Raw genomic sequence first — 21,536 nt, forward strand, 5'->3', positions numbered from 1 at the left:
CCTTTGATGGGTTTTCCAGCCCTTGGGAAGGGGGAGGCTTCCTGGTTGTGGCCTCAAGGTGGGGTGACAGCGGTCATTGCCTCCATGAACTGGAGTTTAGTGTCCAAATGCCTCTTTTGGAAGCAGGGAGGTTAAACCCACAAAGGAGCAGAGCTGCAGCCAGGGTGCAGTTGGGGGGGGGGTTCTGCTGGGGACCCACCATGAGCCTGGCATAGCCTTTGGGTGGACTCACAGATGTCTGTGACAGGATGGGCACAGCGTGGATGCCCAGATGTGCACAGCTGCCAGCCTCATCCTTCTGTCTCACCCTGCCCTGGACAGACCCGGCTTTGGTTGCTGCAGGGGGTTTGGATAGGGACAGGGCAACCTGGAGGTGTCTGCAGGCTGCAGTTTAGGTGGAGGTTTGCACCACGGGTGCTGGTGTCAGGCTGTCAGCCATCTCCTAAACTTGAGAGGGAGCTGAACTGGAAGGAGAGGAGGGAAGGATGGGAAGGCAGCTCCACTGATAAGATGCTGCTTGACAGATACAGCGTGGAAACAGATGCTACCGGCTGCAGATGTAATGAGATACATAAATACCAGACTTGCTCAAATAAACGCCAGCATCCGCTGTAAGGACGAGCTCGGGAGCTCCCGGTGCTGCTGACTGGGTGCCAGCAGCGAGCACAGCGCGGTTGGATTTGGAGGGAGGAGGAGAGGAGAGATGCTCTGTGACAGGAGAAGGTGGGAAGATGTGGGGGAGTGCCACGTTAACACTGTGCCACGTTTATCCCCTGTGTGACGCCTGTGGCCAGGGCTGTGCTGCAGCACCCAGCAGGGACCGTCCCTGCAGCCCATGCTTTAGGCTGTGCCCGCTGCCAGGGCTGAGCTTTGGGGTGTTTTCTGTGTGCCTAAAAGTAACGACGCACCCCATGTGCTTTGGGAGCTGCCCCTTCATGCCAGCACTGTTCTCATGTATGCTTTGATTTCTTAACCCCTCCTGGAGTGCTGGGATAGGAAAAACCCTGTGTCCTGGGGGGGGATCCTGCTGAGCTGGGGACACAGGGAGCGCACCAAGGTGACAGGAGGCTCCTCAGCACATCTGGGAGCAAATAACCCAGGGACCACTGCGGCACAATGGGAGGAATGGGAGAGGCCCATGGGTTGTCCTCTCCCAGGGCTATTCCTGCCTCTTACTTCAGTCCAACCTCAGCCCAATCCATCCTCTATAAACCCAATGGCAACACTGTCCTTTAGCATCAGCTGGATTTGATTTTACATCCAGCAAAACAATGAGCGATTTTCCTTTCTCCTTCCAGACCCCTCTGATCTTTTGCCACTCTCCCTGCAGCTCCCTCAGTCCCACAGCTTTGCTTGGAGGTTTTTTTCTGTGCACTTTTCCCCCGTTTCCTGACGTGCATCTTTCCATTTAATGCTTTCACCCGACATCTAAAGCAAGGCAAAGCAGGAGGTTCAACTAACTCCAGCATGCCCTCACAGCTCATCAAAGCAAAGGCAGAGCTGCCAGGGCAGCACACCCTCTGGGCTGAGACACTGGTGTCACAGGACAGACGCACTCGTCTCTTTAGGCAGCATATTCTAATCCATACATGCAAACACACCACTGGTTGCATCAAGTTATCACTTTTGCCAGAGCATCTTTCGTTCCACGTATCTCCTGCGCACAGTGTAATGGCAGTTCTGGGAGTGTGGGCTCAAGGGTGGGGGACAGGCGAGTGCTGTGATTGCAGGTTTTGATCTTTACTACGTATTTCTGTTGCAGAATCACTGCTTTAAGTGATTTGGAAGAAAAAGAGAAACACGGGGGGAGGAGAAGCCAACTTGCCGGTGGCTGCAGGGAGCAATGCACATTGCTCTGAGGGCATGAGGCTGCATCATCACAGTGCTTGCTGTGCCTCAGTTTCCCCATAGCTTTTTGTTTCCCCCCCAGGACTGCTGCATTCCATGCCTGTCACCGTCTGGCTCTTTCCTGGAGATGGAAACTCTGTCAGCATTGCTATAGAGAAGTGAGAGGTGAAATAAGTTCATTTTCCCTCTGTGCTCTGCTCACCCAGCCCTGCCATAGCATCCAGCATCGTGCCAGTCACTTAGTACTTGACACACAGAAGGCAGCACACAAATGAGGGGCAGAACATGCTGACAAGTGGTTCTGAAGGGTAGTGCCACTTGGTTTGTCGGGGGGTTGATGGAGGGGGTTTCACTCCAGCCTTGGATACTGCTGGCTCCCAGAGATGTATTTCCTCTCTTCTTCTCCCTCCCATACACAAAGCCCAGATAACTTGTTAACCTTTAACCACGCCATCACTTCATGGTGCAACGGCAGGATGAGGGATGGGTGTTTGCTGGTGGGAGAGGGTCCGATCCTCCCCTGATCCATGTTACAGGCTCTTCCGTGGGACCCAGGGTCCTGCAGCTGAACGCAGAGCTCAGTTGTTGGGCTCTCTCAGAAGGAGCAGCGTTGTTGTTGATAGAGTTTATCCTGTGATGACGGCACTTCCTTCAAAACAGCACTTGCCACCGCAAGAGACTTCCCTTCCCACCGCTGCTGCTCCAGATCCCAGCCATTGGATGAGGAGCAAAACCAAACTGCGGTTAGGTTAAGCTGAGCAGGGCAAAAAGTAACGGAGGGCAGGGTTTTGGTCTCTGAAGCTTGCTCTAAGGTGCTTGTTACCACAGTCATTAATGTGATGTTAACGGATATCACACTAAAGGAGCCTCTGTGTTTCCATCTTGAGCCATGGCTCCTTGGATACTCCCAATATCTGCCTGGGGGTTTTCTTCTCCACCATTGCTTTGTGTATATCCCATTGCTTGACACTGCTCAGGTTAGTGGCAAAGATGGAAGCAGCAGCAGGAGGCTGCAACAAGGGCCCCACAGCCCCGGCTGTGCAGGGAATGTGTTTGGGGATGCATGGAGGGAAGCAATGCCCTTCTGCTGTGTGCCATCACCCCACTGCAACTTGCAGGCTGTGTAATGGAACAACCCTGATAGCTGAAGTCAGCAGCACCTTCGGGAAAGCCCAGCTCTGTGTAAACAGGCTGTGCGAAACCCCGGCTTCGTGTTCCTGCTTCATTCCCATCCTTTATCCAGCAGATAGCTCCCAGCCCGCCTGCCCCTTTGGGGCTGTGGCCAGGTCAGTGGGAACACGGCCAAAGACAAGGGTAAACATCAGTGTGCTGGGGAAGGGAGCAGCGGCAGCTCCTGCTTCACCGCCTCTGCTGCTGCTGCAGACGGGTGGGAGAGCACCAAGATGAACCAGCAGCGTGTGGAAGGGGTCCAGGGACACAAACAGCATCCCCAGGTTGCCACTGCCACGCACATGCCCCGTATGTGTGTTTTCCTCCATCTCAGCACTTGGTTGATGGTGTTTTGCACTTTCAGGCTGTTTGCTGGGATCTTTCTTTGTCCTTCACTGTTCGTTCACCCTGGGTTGTGTTGCTGCACGCTGCAAACCCCAGTGCTGGTCCAAACCCATTCTCTGCATCCTCCTCCTCCTCAGTTGTATGGCAATTGCCACTTCAGGCAGTGCACAAACTTGCTGCTGCAGGTGAGCTCAAGGTAGACCTGGCCATGTACTCAAGCGGAGAAGGGTGAGCAAGACCCCACAGCTGAGATTCTTCTTCAACACAGCACAGTGCTCACCCTGGGCTGACACTTCTCCATGGCATCAGCCTTGGCAGCCCTTGTTCTGGATGATGATTTCAATCCATCCAGCCTGGATACCTGGGCTCTGGTGGGGAAGTCATACTAGGACTGGTGGAAAGAAGGAACTCACATCCTGGGGCTAAGAGGAGACAAATGCTGCCCTTAGCACACAGTAGGGGAAGGTTTAACCAGAGGCCAGAGAGCACGTGGGGCTGATCACTGTAATCACAGCAGCTTTATTTATCGCTCTGGGTTGCGATGGCACGAGGGCTGCTAAAGGGCTGCCCTTATCTGCCGACGTCAGGCTCCCTTCCAGAGAGATCTGGACTAGATTTATGTGGGAAAGGTTTGCAGCAAGTCCATCCACAGCTGCTTTTAATGCCTCGCATTCTGCCAAGGAGCCCAGGAGGTCGTGGGCAGGACATGGTTTGGTCCAGCTGGGAGCAAAGCAGCAGATGGACTTCAAACAGCAAACTTACCTCCAGTGTTCTGGATCCAATGACCTCTATGGGAAACAGCAGCACGGGGCTGCTCCTCCTGCATGAAGCAGGCTGTCCCCTCCCCAAAATCTAATTCATGGAACAACCAGTGCTTGTTTTCTTGCCAAGCACCAGCCTTCCTTTCTGCTTTGAGTTGGTGGGACAGCAGCACAGGTCAGCTGAGGCCAACCAGCTGGTTTAACCCATTTCCTGGCCCCGATGAAGCTGAGGTGGGTATGCTATGGGTCACACAGCATTGCATCTGTTCCTCCAAGCTGTATTTCCAGAAGCACAGGGTGCTCAGGCTTGTAAGGGAGGAAACCCGCTTTGTTACTCTGGTTCTGTGACAGAAAGTGATGCTTCTTCCCCAGCATTGTTAACAAGAGGGACTAGAGATCAGGTGCTGTCTCTTGGACTCTGGTCTCCAGGGCAGGGCTTGAACTCACACCCTGCTTGTCCTGGGAAACTTAAAGTCAAGCTTTTTAAAGGCATCATTACAGTCCATAAAGAGATCCAAAAGCCGTAATAAAGGTCAGTTCCCACACCAGGAGTGTCTGAGCGTTGGGAGCCTGTTACTGGGATGTCCTAAGGTGCTGATGTCAAGGACGGGCATCAGCGCAGCTCCATGTGCATCACTGGTCCTGTATCCCAGTGCCCAGCCCTAGCACAGCATCACTCCCAGCCCATCCCTCCAGCGCCGCAGCTGCACCTCTCCCACCGGTGCTGGAGGGTTTGTGCAGCAGCTCCAAGGGAACACAAATCCAACTGTTCCATTACCAAAGTGAAGGCCTGTGAAGCCCAATGGGGTGGGGAAGGGGCCACAACCCCTCAGTGAGCAGCAGCCCCAGGAACTACCTCCAGGGGCTTTGGCCAGACACGGGAATGACCATTTCAGACACTGCTGCTGGGAAGTATGGACGTGGAAAAGGCCAACTATGAATATGCACACATAGCCGAAACGCTCCCTTTGAGGAAAGTCTTCCTCCCCTATTAAGTAATTAAATAAAGCTCCGAGCTCTACTAAAATTAAAATAACAGAATGCATTTATTCTGGCAGGGCTCACTGGTGGCTGCTCTTGCCAAAAACATTTTTGTGGTTCTTGTCTTTTCAAGTGGCTTTTTTGCAATAAAACCCAGATGCCATCAGTCCGAGGAGGCCTCCAGGCAACTGTTTGTGTCCATGAAAGATGCCCTTTGTAATTAATTAATCTCCCAAAAGCTGTGGTAGCACATTCCCTGTGGCTCCTGGCATGTCCCTGCCCGCCAGCCCTGGCAGAGGAGCTGCGTGCTCATTCCTGGGCGCTGAAGAAAGCTTTTGTGTTGCAGCTCTGCCACGAAAGGGGTTAATCTCCTCCATGGGAAGACACAGTGGAGATTTCAACACTTATCACAGCACAAACAGCAGTCAGCTGGAGGGGCTCGGGGACTCTCACATTTCATTGCCTCCAATTTATTTCATCCACCATGGAGCTGCCCAGTCTGTTTCTGAACCGTTTCTACTTTTGGAAGCATCAGGTGACGGCAAATTCCACCATAGAATAGTGTGTCTGCTCAGCAAAGGCTGCCCTTAGTGTCAGCAGTGATTGCCTTTATGTCTTCACATCCTCCAGGATGCACGAGCGCTATCTTATACCCCTGAGTTCACTCCTTCTCCAGCCTGAATGTCCCAAATTCATGGAGTTTCCCCCAGAAAGCCTCATCAAAGATCCATGTCTTTGCCTCTCCCTAATGCGGTTGCAAATAGAATTGCTTTAGGACGGGTCAGTCCTCGCTGCCTCATTTGTAACGTAACGACTCAGCCTGGGGTTTGGTTGTTATTGGTGTTTTTTAGCCCTTGTTGGCTTTTCATTGTTGCTTTGTTTGATAGATGAGTTTAATTTTGCTGGCATATTGCACAGGTTTGCAAACCAGATGTTGCTGCTGCAGGACGGCAACAATGAGGCAGGCAAGGAGCCGTTCATCACGCACACGGTGCTGCAACCACAGTGGGGTCAAAGACACGGGGTCAGGGCATGGGGCGGATGCAGGTCCCTGCTCCCTAGGACTCAGTTGCCATGAGAACTGCTGGTGGCACCGTGGTGAACCTGCAGCCACCTCCCATCCATCTCCCATTCCCCCCCCATTGGAAGGAGGCTGAGCTGCAGAGAGGGAAACCGCTGAGAACGTGGAAGGAGGGATGAAGGGTTTGTGTATGACCAAATGATGATGGTGTGGATCAGTGTAGGTGCTGGCTCCTGTCTGGGAGCAATACATGGGGTAGTGGGAACGTGAGGGGATGGGATATGGAGTGGCAGGCAAGGACTGGAGCTGGGAGCACCCAGGAGGAGCAGCAAACCTGTGGGTCCTATACCTTCCTGGCTTGCCTTGTTTAACATGGAGGAGCTCAGGTTACCCCGTGTCCAAATCCTACGGTCCTTTAGCAAACCATACCCAACGCCTGGCCCATCAAGGCTCTGAACTATCAAGGAGACCAGGGAGCAGGATGGAACCTGACCTGAGCCCCAAACCCCTTCCCAGCTCGAGAGCTTCCCGAAGTGTAGGATTACTTTGGGTGGAAGAAGGAAATCGCTGAGGTCAGGGGGCTGATACTGCACATTTTTATGTGACATCAGCTTGCTGCCACCTTGAAAATACCAAAAGATAGAGTCTCGCATCCTGGCCCATGAAAATCCCTTGTGCCCTGCAGGAAGGGAGTGTTGTTACTCCAGAAATTCACTGTTATTCCAGGGAATTTAAGCCAATGTGCAGGAAACCCCAATGTGTGCAGGGAGGAATTTAAAGGGATAGGGCATTAGGATTGCAGACATGTACTGTGTTCTTACAGTGCCACTGCAAGAAGGGAGATGGGATCACCCTCAAAAAGCCCCTTAGAGGACTTCAATAGGCAAAAGGGATTTAGGTCTAATTGGACAGGCAGTTAAAGGACGTGGGGAGTCAGGAGTGTGTTTAGATGCTTTCCTGAATGAGAGCAGTATGGGTCTCCAGACAATGCACATAAAGAGGAAGGAAAGCTGGGCTCTGGGCTGGAGGTGTCAGGCTTGGGAGCATCCTGCCGTTGGTACCCAGGGCATCCTGGAGCACTGCATGCAGCAGCACCCCCCAGGGGCATTTAGCACTAACGTGTCCTTCTCTGTCCCTCTCTCAGGGACCTCATGCCCAGGACCCTGGAGGGGCAGATCACCATGGAGAAGACCCCCAGCTACTTCGTCACCAAGGAGGCCCCGGCGCGCATCTCCTCCATGTCCAAGGGCACGAAGCTCATCGTGGTGGTGCGGGACCCCGTGACCAGAGCCATCTCGGACTACACGCAGACGCTCTCCAAGAAGCCCGACATCCCCACCTTTGAGAGCCTGACCTTCAAAAACAGGACTACGGGCCTGATCGACACCTCGTGGAGCGCCATCCAGATCGGCATCTACGCCAAGCACCTGGAGAACTGGCTCCTCTACTTCCCCATCGGGCAGATCCTCTTTGTGAGCGGGGAGAGGCTCATCAGCGACCCCGCGGGGGAGCTGGGCCGGGTCCAGGACTTTCTGGGCCTCAAGAGGATCATCACCGACAAACACTTCTACTTCAACAAAACCAAGGGCTTCCCGTGCCTGAAGAAGGCGGAAGGCAGCAGCAAACCCCACTGCCTGGGCAAGACGAAAGGCAGGACCCACCCTGACATAGACCAGGAGGTGGTGCAGAGATTGCGGGACTTCTACCGGCCCTTCAACATGAAGTTCTACCAGATGACGGGGCAGGACTTCGGCTGGGACTGAGGCTGAAACAAATAATTTAAGAAAAGGAAAATATAATATAATATATATTTTTTTTACATATCAGTAGAGGGAGGGAAAAATACAAAAAAAAAAAACAACTAGTTGTGCTGAAACATGATTTGTTCTATTTTTTCTTTTGGCATTGCTTTGTTTTCTTTCTTCTCTCAGCACTGGGGTGATGTGCCCATCCGCAAAGGGAGGCTGTGAGCAGCAGCCTGGTCCTGTCGATGTCTCTTGCTCCCTTCAATGGGCCCCAGGTTCAGCCCTGTTTCTGCAAGGCAAAAAGCAGGTGTAAAGCTTTCAGATGTCCTCAGGAAGTGACAGGGGGGCTTGGGGAGCTCAGAGCCTTACTGGAAGGGCAGCCACATTTTGGCTTGCAAATCCCATTCGAGACCAGACCTCATCACTTTTGACAGTGAAACAAAGGAGGCTTAATACCTAATTTGGCTTTCAAAACCTTACCTTAGGGTTTTTTCTTTATTGCATGAAACCTTTGGTGAATTTCTGTTTCATTTATCCCAATTTTTTGTTTGACTTTTGCCCCCCACTAAATCAAGCTCTTTTCATCAACCAAACTTATTTTTCACCTTTACAGAAGCCAAAACCAATAATCCTTTGTTTTGTTTTGAGACAAAACAATTTTGGTAGCCAAAAGTGAAAGAAAACAAATGGTTCTTTTGACTCTATGATGAAAATTGCCAGGTAGTCAAAAGCCTCATTCATAGGCACTGGCTCTAAACCAGTTTTCCCCATTGCCAGCAATGTGCACCCCTTTTACACTGATGGCAGAGCACAGGGGGCCCATCTGAAGGGATCTGGGTGCTGGGCAAGGAAGGTCCATACTGAGCTGATGCTTGTGGTACCCTTGTTTCGAAGGCGATGGGGAATCCACCACTCTCTGACTTGTAGGCAGGAAACAAGCTCACAGTGTGTGGCGGATGCTATTTAAGCCATAATGAGGAATGTTTTAAGTTGGGGCAGTCCTAAAAGAAAAACACTGGGAAAAGGGTTGTTCGGGAAAGAATGAACAAAAATCACGCCCGGGAAGGGGAGAGAATGAGGGGAAGATGATCAAGTTTCCTTGCCCTTTCCTAAAGGAGAACCAAGGGGGAAGCAGGACAAGAGCATTGGCTGTGCAGGGCTTTAAAAATGGTCAGGCAAATCAAACCACCTTTATCCCCTTTTTGGCTGGTAGAAATGTCTCAGCATCAGAAATCTGTTAGTGAAGCACAATCTTGTATTACCATGGGCTCACTTAGGTGCTGCCTCCTTAACTCCAGCATTTTCTGGACTGTGGGAGCACCTACTTATCGCTTGGTGCTGTATAAACACAAGATGATGCTCCCTCTCCTGAGTCTAACGTCAAAAATCCCCTGATGGAATAAAACAAATCTGGGGATCACCTGGCTATCTCGTTAGGAAGGAGCCTGGGGACCAAGATCACTGCACAAGGGCTGACTAAGTCACAGCAGAGCAGAGATTTCAGGAGTCCAGAGAGAATTGTATCTGAACTTACAATTTAACCTAAGGGAGTCATTTCCACCTTGGGTTGTCCTGTTTGACAGCTAGGAAGACAGCTTGGGTCCTGCTAAACTTTATGGCACCAAGTTCCACTGCTGGTGTGGAGCCACATCCCCTCCAGTGTGACCCTACTGTCTTCTTCCTACCCGTCCCTACACACTCCCTCCATTCTCGAGGATGCTGTTCCCTGAAGACACAAACCCACATGGATTTGCATGCAAGGACCATTTCCCAAGGTAATTAAAATAACTTCATTAGTGTTGTGGGGCCCCAGGACCTTCTCTCCCTGTTGTTGTCATTCACTTCTGCAGCTCAGTGCTGGAGCTCAAAGCTCCCAATTCAGAGAAGTTGGAAGAGTGTTGGGCTCTTAGTAATGGTCTTTCCAAAGTGTCACTGGAGACAAGGGGAGAAATCTACTTTCTGCCATCTCAGCCAGACCAAGAGGGAAGGGGCTTGATGTAGCCAAAAGGATGGGGGTTGATGATTGGCAAAACCTTTCTAACACTAAGGCTTGTTGGGGCAGGAGTGGGAGATAGCACCATCCCTCCCACTCCATCCATGTGTAAGAGCCAAGCTGGCAGCAAGAACAAGACCAGCACAACCAAGCAGTGCCAGCACTACCGAGGCACAAAATCTGAGGTCTGAGCTGAAAAGAAGATTTAAGAATGCTGTTTCTTTGGTATTTCAAGGAGACTTAAGGTTGGGCTAATGTGTAGATGCCTGTGACAAGTTGTCATGGTTCTACCCCAGCCGGTAACTAAACCCCACGCAGCCACTCACTCACTGCCTCCCCAGTGGGATGGGGGAGAATGGGAAGAGGATGAGAAAACTCATGGGTTGAGATGAATACAGTTTAATAGGTAAAGCAAAAGCTACACACAGCAGCAAAACAAGGAATTAATTCACCACTTCCCATGATCAGCCACCTCCAAGAAAGCAGGGCTCCATCACATGCAATGGTGACTTGGGAAGACAAATAAACAAACACCATCACTCCCAAAGTCCCCTTTTCCTTCCTCCCCCAGCTTTGTATGCTGAGGATAATGTTACATGGTCTGGAATACCCCTTGGGTCACTTGTCCCAGCTGTGTCCCCTTCCAGCTCCTTGTGCACCCCCAGACTAGGAGCAGAAGACTTGACTGTATAAGCACTGCTCAGCAGTAATGAAAACATCCTTGTATTACCAACACTGTTCCCAGCACAGATCCAAACACCGCCTCCTAACAGCTACTATGAAGATAACTCAGCCCAAACCAAGTACCCAAGTATAAATATTATAAAACATTCTATGACTCTATGAAACTTTGCTTCAGCATATGATTCAAAAAATCAATCTTTATTGCTATTGTCTCTTACACAGTCACATTTAGACTAATATAAAGCAGCTTTATAGTGCTACAGATTGTTCTTCCCATATTAAACTAGCTGTAGCAATACCAACCACCTTCATACAAATGAGTTGCCACAACTGCCACCAAATCATTGCCATCAACTACAGCTTTGGTGTGTACACAAGCCTATCATATGCGCCTCTAAAACTCTCCCCAGCACACTGAACTAGGCTACATGATCATACTTTCCCCTAAATGCTTGACTATTTCACTTCCTCTGCTTCCTGAGGGTTTGAATCCCTTGCTGCACACCCAGTAAAACTATTTTGGGATCTGAGACTGGAATTGATTTTTTTAGCTGGGCCGTAAGTATCTTTGAAAATCCCTCCATGTATGAACAACGGCTTTTAACAGAGGTCATGCAATCAAATTGCCTTGAACTCTAATAACAGTTAAGCCTCTCAACTCTTTAGGCTTATTTGAAAATCCAACCATGAAGTTTAGATTATTTTAACCTAAGAAGAATTGGAAGTAAACTATTGAAAACCACACCCCTCCTAGGCCTACAGTATTGAGTGCAGATATTAATAGGAGAGGAAAGCAAAAGGAGCTATAAATGAAGAAGTGACCTATAAGGTTTGATTACTTTTTTATTAAGCAGAAAAATCAATACATTAACAATGAGACACTAATTAGGTGTATTAAAATTCTTCAGGTTTCAATAATCAAATATGCCATTAGGCACTGATGAAGCATAGGCTTATACACCATGCAACATTTAGATCTTACAACATTTGTTTAAAGAGGAAAAGAAGCACTTTCTAAAGCATCCTGTCAAGAGCCAAATTCATCATAAGGAAGAAATCTTTTATGATGAGGGACGTGAGGCGCTGGCACAGGGTGCCCAGAGAAGCTGTGGCTGCCCCATCCCTGTCAGTGTTCAAGGCCAGGTTGGACACAGGGGCTTGGAGCACGCTGCTCTAGTGGAAGGGGTCCCTGTCCATGGCAGGGGGTTGGAACTGGATGAGCTTTAAGGTCCCTTCCAACCCAAACTAGTCTGGGATTCAGTGCTGTCTGAGCAGACAGACACCCCTCCTCTACACTTGCTCAGCCAGCAGCAGGTCTCTGGGTTTGCAGGGCATCCATCGTAGCCTCACAAACGGGGTACCACAGCTCTTGTGCATAGAAACCATCTGGAGCTTTAGAGTAGGGGTGCTGAACACAACTATTTCCTCCAAAGACTTCAAAAACCTGGGGTTTTCTCCACTGATGGTGACATGCTTTGGCACAGGCTTGTAGAGCCCAATTCAGAAAGGAAGCTGAACACGAGACCTCCCTCTAGCCCACTGCAGCGGCAGCTTCCAGCCAAACCTGAACTGAAGGAAGGCTCTTTGCACTGTGTTTCTACTGGCCACACCTGGAATGTTTCAGAGAAATGGGCTTTTCTTTACCAGAGCAGTTTTGGCAGGACAAAACCTGGCCCCTCCGCTGCTGGGATTCACATCGCTACCACTTCTGCAAGCGCAAGGGCCAGGATGCTGCGTCCGCGTTGTAGTTGGCGCTGATTTCATGCAGTACAGAACTGAATGAACTCCTAAGGAAATGCTGCCACCCAGTAATTCACACAGTTAAAAGGAATATAAACACCAGCGTGCCATGGAGGCTCCTCTGTGTGGCATTCAGGGTGATCTTTGGGGTGCAGCAGTAAGAAGTCACATTTCCAGCAGTGATTTGGCCATGCCTACCCTGCGCTGAGTGATTCTGACTAACACCGATCCTTAGCCTCCTCGGTTCTCCCCTCAGCCACACTGGAATACACAAGGTTAGGTCTCCAAAATGAAGGAAAACACCTAAAATTGCCCATTTCCTTACCCATTAAAAAAATTCTTGTTCCCATATGACGGTTTCTGGGTTTTCTCTCCTCCCTCCTCTTTGCCTGGAGATACTGTCATCCTTCTCCCTTTGGTGCTATTTCCGTATGAAACAGACTGATTTTAATTTAATTGAAGAATGAAAAAGCACACATTTAATAAAGTTTACGGGTACTGAGAGGCTGTGCTCTCTTTTTGCTGGCGGCAGCAACCTGGAAAGAGGGGGCAGGTTTATGAAGAAAGGGGAAAACACAGAATTACCCACTTGTGTCTGATTTTAGGTTTCTAAACCTAAAGGCATTCCATGGGGGGGGGGGGCTCTGCCCATTGAACTCCTCAGTGGCACTGCTGGTGTCGTTTCTATGAACTCTTACCTTCCACTCCATGTTTCTCCAGCAAGGAATACCGTCATATTCCTTTCTTTAGGTTGCAAAAAGCCTTGCAAAGCCAGGTCTTCACAGCTCCCCCCACCAGCCACCCCTCAGCCCTGCTACGTCCACAGCATTTTGCCACGGTGTTTGATGAATTCCTGCTTTCCCTTGACCTGGTAGGAGAGGAACGGACCCACTGCATGAAACCTGAGGTGGAAGCAATTCACCAAGAAATATATACAGCGGAGCAGCACCCCCCGTATCGGGTTTTCTGTGTGGTCAAGTAAAGTGATATTCTATTTACTTTTTTAGATGTATAAACAGATTAAGTCCCAGGGAAAATATACTCCCAAACTTCATCTATTTTATTAAACCACCAAAGTTTAATATAATCTTTTGGCTTCCAGGGAAAAATTTTCCATTTCTTTTCTGAGCACCTTTGATTTTATTTTCTTTTAATTACCACTATCCGGAGTTAACAGTGTGGGTTTTGCACTCCACCCAGGCAGGACTATCCAGATTAGGAGCAGGGAATTTTGCTGAAATACAGGAATATCGATGTGGTGGTGAGAAGTCAGCGACGCCTGGGCGGAAAGCTCTGGAGAAGCCAATGTGCAGAATGAATTCCCCTCCGCCAGGCAGTAACGAGGCTGCATTCCTCAATTCATTGCATTTATTACCTAAGACATTGGCCAGCCATGGCTTTGGAATGACACCTCCTCCATCTTATGCTTGTCCACACCGCTGCACGGAGGCAGCACAGCTCATTGCTCCATAGGGAAGGCTCTCATTGATTCAGGTCCAATGTTGCCCTTGGGCTCAGGACTGTGTGAAGGCAGCTTTGGATGCATCGTCTACGTGGGTGTGAAGTTCCTAGTGAAGGCCAACGCTGTGCTGAGCCTTGAGCACACCACTTGGCCTAGGATCTTCCAAATCTGATGACCAAGAAATGCCCTATGGACAGCCCAGCTCATGGTGAAAGCTGCTGGGAGGCAGCAGAGCTCTTCAAGACTCAGGACCTGCATTTCAGCACGGTTAAATATGACTAATAATGTTAATCAGCATCTCATAGTTCTTAAGATGACTGTGTAACTTCTGGAGGCCAAATTCACTGGTGTGAGTGTTACCTGAGGTCCTCAGCACAGCAGAGAGACTTCAAACACAGCTTATCCACCACAAGTACATCTCCCTTGCCAAACCTCTTTGCCGCTTCCTCTCCTGCAAACCCAGAACAGTCCTGGTAATGGAGGCTCCTTCTTCCCAGATGAACCAGCATCAGGCCTCTGTGAGTTCCTCCATTAACACTGGGGCAATGGTGATGTTGCAGACAGGATTAGACCTGCTCAGCCACAGCTTCTCCAGCTCATTTCTTTTGTTCTTTCACCAACAGCTGGGATTTAGGGCATGTGAGCAACATCTAAAGGAAATGACTGAGAGGTGTTGGCTGGGGAGCACTTACCGTCCCTTGTACAGGGCTTATGGAACAGAATCAACAGATTCTCTATACTGCTCACTGCTGGAGACCTGGGCACAGAAGAAATGGCAATGGAGTGAGAAAATTCTCCTGAGAAGGACAAGTTTAAGAGCAGAGGAAAGCAGCTGAACGCATCCTATGAATCTATCATGATTCTAATTACCTGCCTCCCTGCACGCTGCCTGTCTGCAGCAATCCAGGGCTCTCCCAGTGCCTCAGCAGCTTCCCGGGACCCATACATTCAGGGGGTGCAGAAGAGTGTGTGCTTTGCCCTCCAAGCACTTCATCAATGCAGCAGCATCACAGGATTTGCTGGACTGCCAGCAGCCATCTCCTCCTGGTGGTTTAAATCACCTCTTCTGAACAAGAGGTGATTTTCTGGCTCTGATTAAGCTCAGATGGGGTCTGCTGTTCCAAGTGAAGCCACAGTCCAAAGATTCAGGGGCATATTCAACCCTATAGATGCATCTCTACCGCCTGCCATACAAATTATAAAGACATAGACCATGACATCAGTACACCATGATCTAAAACAACCCTCACTGTAGTCCCCTGGAACTCAAACCCAGTACTGACCTGAGCCCAAACTCCTCCATTTTCCACAATGAGAAGATTCCAGGTTAAATAAAGAAACTATATGCATGGCTGCCCACATGAGTTGCTCAGGGCTCAGAGCATGGCCAGCTCTGCCTGTATAAACTGGATATTGCCCCTGTATGTTTTGGTGAGTAAGAGGTGCCATATGAGCTCTGCCTGGTCTGCAGTTACCCCAGCTGGCACAAGCTGTGGTCCAAAGCAGATACTCATGTAAGAGGTGTCTAGAAGATGCTGCTGGTGTAGGAATGCACATACACCCCATCACATCCACCATCAGGATCCCATCGGGGCTTTCACTGCCTGCTTATTAATGGAAGGGTTGACCAGTCCCCGGTCAGAGCCCAACCCTGGCCACAGCACCTGATCCTAGTGTGGATCCTTCCTCCATCAACCAGAATCCATGGCTTGTTTTCCAGGCAGTGCAGGAATGTCCATCCGAAGTTGGAATCTCACATTTCAACCACCTAAAGCCCTGTTAGACACAACACACCCCAAAGCTGGGGAGCTCACAGGGACAGCATGGACATCCTGGTGCATATTAGACCCTTAGCATTGGCATTCCAGAGGGAAATGCTGCAAAGGAGCCTGCCTGGACACAACCACTGCCCAGTGGGAGAATTCATCCTGGTTTGACACTCCGTATTTTACCAGCTTTCCCCAAGAGAAAATTATCATATGCTTCTGCTTTTTGAGGAGCTGAAGCTGTCCTTTAGACAGCAGCTGCCAGCACAAATATACACGAGGAACAGGTTTGGAGTTCCTGAAAAATGCCTAAAAGTTGTAAACAATTCCCAAGTCATACAGGGATAAACATCAGAGTTTCAATATCGGTTAGAGAAGAAAAGAACAACAGCCGTTGGAGCTCAGGCAAGCCAAGGGGCTGGGACATACAGTGTTTAAACATTTGGTTTCAATTCTCCCAAACCTTCGGCAAAGAAGCCCCGTTCATGCTATACTTCGCTTACAATTCAAACCAAAAAGTATTATGGCCTAGCAAACCGGACGTTTCTATTTCAAAAGAAGAAATGGTCTCAGATGGGGCCACCTTGGAAGCCCCTTTCAGAAAGCAAAACCTTTTAAAACCACTCATTCAAGAAGTAAATCCAGGCTCCTCCTCTGCTTCACGTTTGAGTTGGGTTGGATCAGTTTGCTTTGCCTAACAAACAAGAATACTCTGACAAACTAAAACCCCGATGAGTCCCATTTGTCAGGCTGGGAGCAGGAACGCTCCTCTTTGGTGCAGTCCTCCTCCCGTCAGCACACAGCACAGCACAGACAGAGCCCAAAACAGAGCTCTTTAATTTCCTCTTCGCATTAGAGCTCATTAGGAACAATCCAGAGGCCCCCTCATTGAGCAAACGTCTGCATTTGCATGTCTTCTGTGGATGTTTAAGTTCGACTTTCCTGTAGGGTTTGTTTGTTTCTTGTGTCTTCCCTGCACCACTGACACTGGCCTCCTCCTCTGCTCACAATTAACTTCTTAAATCAATTGTTTTCACTTCTGTCCCTGTCTCGCAGCTGGATGGTCCACAGGAACATCATTTTCTAGCTCAGCTGTTCAGAAACCACCTATTTCAGCTATTTGTTGGTATTAGTGATTACTCTGTCAAGTTTCATGGCAGTACTCCCACTCCCAGGCTGGATAAGGCATCTCTCAGGAAGAAAGGAGGATAAAATACTCACTAACAAACCTTACTCGGGTGCATTTTGGATGCTTCACTGCTCCTCCTAAGATGTACCAGATCTGACTGTTTCTTGAAGCAGTATTTATTGCTAACAGCTTCAATCACCAAATTTCACTTTGTGATTGCATTCATTAAATATCTGCAGGTCTGGACTTTGAAAGTTCAGCCAACTCTTCTATCACTAGACCAGCTTTTGGTCAAAAAACTAAGAGTTAAACCCCTTCTTCAAGCTTGTGGCTGCTATTAAGGTACTTGATTTCCAACACAGAACAAATGGGAACTAAATCCCTTTTTGCTGCTATATATTGCCCTAAATGCCCCATTATGGGAACGGGGTTCTATAGGCTCAGGAACCCAATGCCTCTATTCTTGACCATGATGGCCAACTCTGTTGTCTAAACATGCTCTTGATTTCCAGCCTGCCTTGGCTTTTTCCTTCCTAACCCAAAGACTCTGCTTTCCCATTTGCTTCCCAGCAGCACCCTGCTTCCCTGCCCGAGTTCTGGCTATGAGGAAGGTTTTGGCTTGCCTCCGTCCCTACAAGGCCCTCAGTGAAACAAACACCAGGGAAAACCACCTCAAACAAGCTGTTAGACTGCACAGCCCTTCAGTGATGCTCCTTGTTCCAGCCCTGAAGATTCCCACCCCTTGCAAAGCTGTCCACTGCCTGAGACCATCCGGGATGCAGATGGGATAGCAAATTAATGGCAGTCTGTGGGGCATCACCGATGAACAGCAAGGGAGGCCAATTCCCTTTTGCCTGGATGTGTTTCCTTCTCACAGGAGTATTTTGGCTCATCTTCCTCTTATCTGATAGCTGAGTTTTAGGCTGCTAGGGGAGGATGCAGGAGAAGGAGAAGAAGGGAGAAGGACAAGATCTCCAAATCAGTCATCCCCAGCCTGTTCTGCCCAGGGGCACCAGCACTAAAGCTGAACAACAAACCAAACAGAACAGCCTAGTACTTGTTCTCCTACAAAGGACCTCAGGGCCTCAGAGGCAACATACTGCTTCAGAATATAGTTGTCCTCTGATCCAGGTTTCCTAGACAGACACGGACCTGCTTTTGGGTGTTTGTGTGCGAGGCTGGAGCGTTCTGAGCGTTGGCGAGCTCTCCACGCACATCAGGGAGTTACTGCTCTGAAATACAGGGGAGGCAACAGAAAAAAAGACTCCCAGATGTCGCACTTGACTTTCTATCAAGCTCTTTGCTACCTGTGTGGCCCTGGCAGAGCACCGGGGCTTCTTGGATGTGAGTTCCTGTGCTCCTGTTGGATCCATCCTGAGATAGGGAGCTGGCTGGTGGTCAGAGAGGAGAAGCCAAGCTGCAACTATTCCCTCCCAACCCGTGGGCTGTGCTCTCTCTGCGGAGAGAAGGAAAGATGTTTTTTATTAATCAAATGAAATACACATTGAAGAGATGAAAGGGAAGGTTCAATGGAGCTGCAGGTGGGAGACACCGAGTTTGGTAAGGCTCGCTTTTGCAGGAGTGCTATTTGTCCTTCACGTTCCTCTGCTCCATCCCCAGCTTGGCCTTGGAGCAATGTGGCTTTTCCACCCCATCCTTCCTCCCAGCCTTCTTTCCCCCAAGCACACCCACAGTGTCTCTGGGCACTGGCAAGCACCAACCATCATGCTCCACATACTGCCTGTTCAGAGCTGCCCGCACACAATGCTCAGTACAGAAAAAGGAGTAATTCTATCAGATGGGGTGCTGGGGATTTCCTTGCCCAGCCCTTGGCCACCATCCTTTCCTGTACCAACCTCCCAAACCCAGAATGAAGCAAATGAATGAGCTTCAGAGTATGAGAATGACTCTCTGCCTTTGTAATCCCAGTTCAAATTCATCGATATAAAACTTATTTGTTTCCTTTGGCTAATCCTTGCTGGAAACTCCTTTTCCAAGCTCTCTTTCCTCTCCAGCACCCCCACACCCATCTCCAACCAGAAATGACACCAAGAAGTCCTGCAGCCATCCATACACCCAGGGTGTAGCTCCATCCTCAGGCTTCGATTTAAGCACTTTGCACCATGGTCAATTGGAAGCAGAGACATTCAATCATCCTCCTTTTCTTTTTAGCCTCCAGCCCACAAGCACTGAAACGCAGCCAAGTTTGGAAGGTGTTGGTACTTTGGTGGACAGCTGATCTCTGTGAGAGGATATGCAAGCCAGCTCAGGAGGATATTGCATTCCCAGGCAACTGAAGCATATTTCTGCTTTTACATCAAATTCTCTGCTACCTTTTGGCAGAAGGCTCTCTATGCATCAGGTCTTGTTTGAAGATTCATGCACTTGGCATCCTCATGCTCAGTTTAGGTGCCGCAGAACACCAAGTCTGCACCACCCACATCAACTCACATCAAGCACAGCGAGGTCCTGATCACTTCTGACCTTCTCCATGCCACCAAGCAAGAGCTGACCTAGTGTTCTGCAGCTGCTGGGTCCAGCCAGCCCTTTAGCAGTCACTGTAGCAGGTTCAAACTGCAAGGTTCAGTCTCCGAAGAGCCAGAGGATGTGGATGGAGGTGGCTGGGACTCAGAAGGCAGGGGAACCTCTCCTGGTTCAGTGCAGCCCTGCACTGCATTTCCATGTTGGGTCAGTTGTAATGGGAAATGACAGCTGATGAAAGCTGCTATTCATGGCCCTCTAAACAGTTTGTTACCCCCCTCCTCATCCCAGCCCCTCACTGAGATTCCCTCTGGCTTCAATCCAAGGCCAGGAGATCCTACTCCAAATACATTGCCGGTGCTGCTGATAGCATGCTTCAAGTGAGACACCGACACAAACCGAAGCCCTATTTGTTCATCTCTGTAGGTTTCTTTGGTACTTAAGTACCTCCCAAAATCGCTCCAGATGTGTACACATCTGGGGACACACACACAGAGCAGGCACATTTACCGCTCTGCTGTTTATCTGTATTCAGCCCCTTTTGTCCCTCCAGGACACACACTGATGATTTGCTATAGGAGTGCCATACCACTTCAAACCTGAAATGCCTTCTCCAAGCCATGGGGCTCCAAGACATCTTTGCCAGCTCTCAAAGGCTCTTCCTCACTAGCTAGCAGTGGTTTTCTAACCATTACCCACTGGGGTGGATTCCTGCACAAGGTATCCAGAATTTAGGCTGGATCCTGGAAGGTGCTAGGCAGCTCCACAGCATGAGGTGTAGGCTGAAAAGCTGGAGGAGGACTCAGAGAAGACCCATGAGAATGGCTGAAGTCCTGGAAAGCCCTGGAAATACTGCCATGAGTGATGGAGCCAAGCAAAATCTATCTGGCTTAACAGCAACCCTTTCTCAGTCTGTAAGAGAAGAGATCCAAGACCTACAATGATCTGAGCTTGGACCAGAGCCTTTGGTCACTCATTTAGGTGCCTAAGTTTGATCATCTCAGTCTGGATTTAATCATCCTCTGCTGGCCAGCTATGCTATGGAGTATGAATGAATTCTACCTCGTAGTTCTGAGACTTAATGGATGTAAATGATTTTAACACAATGTAGGGGTACCAGGAGAATAACTCCTACCTACGGCCCTAAGACTGCAAGAGAGGCAGCCAAATAAAGGGTAAATACAGCTTTTTGAAAAGAAAGCTCAAAAAACCCCAACTCTTGCCTCTAAAACTGTGGATCATTTTACAAGTAAGGGATTCCTATATGGGATACTTTAAGGCAGACATTTCAGCAAGGATAACTTGGTGGATAATGGGATAGCAGCAGTGGCCAGGGCCAGCCACTGGTGCTTTTCCTCATAGAGTCCCCCAGTGGTGCCACAACTGCAATCAGTGGGGATGGGCAGAATTCCTTCAGCATAATCTATTCCTCCTGGGCTCATCCATCCACTGGAACAACCCCTCTTCTCCTTGCCTTTGCATGCATTGAAAATACTGTCCAGGAATATAGTCACCAAAGCTTTGGAGTTGAGGTCCATGCCATGGATCACTAACGGGGTGCTCTCTGTGGGAACACTTGTGCTCCATCAACTGCCAAAGCAAGTGGATGACCTGAGAAGGATGTATCGAATCAGTGCCATGAGCCTCCTAAAGCCAAGTGCCAAAACTTTGCCAGCCCCCAACCTGAGAAGAAGCAGAAGCATTTAAGGCTCCTGGGGATAACAGTCCCAAAGCAGCACCTATTCACTGCCCAAGTCTCTGAGAACCCAGCAAAGCTTCTTTATGTGACTGGTTGTGGAAGAAGCCAAATCCAACACTTCTGGTACACAGTAACAGTCTGTCCCCCACTACAGGATAGGGGGAAAAGGAAGGGAGTTCCAAGCAACCATCACTAGTATATTAAGCCAAATACTTCTCGTTGTTCTCACATCCACCTCCCACCCATCCTCCATTTAGCTTTCTGAGGATAAGGACCGACAGAAACTGGAACTTAGCCATCACTCTTCATACTTCACAGCAGAAACCTTCATGCCCAGAGGAGCTCAGCGTTCAACAGCTCCATAGGAGTGGGATATGGGGCAGCTGGGATTTTCAGAGGGGCTGGTAGGGCTGTGAGCTGCTGCCTTTGACTGTGAAGAGGAAGGACCAGGGGATCTGTGCCTCCCTGGAAGGATTTCCATTTCCACAGCAGGCTTTCAAAACATTAGCAGCCACCACCTAAGCAGCAAAATGTCTATTTGTGGGTAATAAACCCAGACAGATGCCTCCTGCACGCAGCCAGTGCCTCTGAGACAAGAGGCTCTAAATAAATAATCAACAACTCCTAGAGCTGAATGCACAGTTGCTATTTGCATCATAAATAAATGAGGAGGCTTTTATTTACTCATTCTGGGGGCAGAGCACGTAACAG

General features: G+C 49.4%; 1 protein-coding gene across 1 annotated transcript in view; it reads left to right on the plus strand.

The window, feature by feature from the left end:
- The window catches only part of HS3ST3A1 (heparan sulfate-glucosamine 3-sulfotransferase 3A1), a 31,788-nt gene extending 23,809 nt beyond the window's left edge, over positions 1-7,979 (plus strand). Inside the window, exon 2 of the mRNA XM_057401394.1 lies at positions 7,271-7,979. Within this exon, the coding sequence (XP_057257377.1) occupies positions 7,271-7,889 (619 nt within the window). The 3' untranslated portion in view covers positions 7,890-7,979. The remainder of the gene's footprint in view (positions 1-7,270) is intronic.
- The last annotated feature ends 13,557 nt before the right edge of the window (positions 7,980-21,536 follow it).

The sequence above is a fragment of the Pezoporus wallicus genome, unplaced genomic scaffold, assembly GCF_028554395.1.
Source record: "Pezoporus wallicus isolate ANWC-B61680 ecotype Strahan unplaced genomic scaffold, APGP_CSIRO_Pwel_v1 contig_8702, whole genome shotgun sequence".
Classification (NCBI taxonomy): domain Eukaryota; kingdom Metazoa; phylum Chordata; class Aves; order Psittaciformes; family Psittacidae; genus Pezoporus; species Pezoporus wallicus.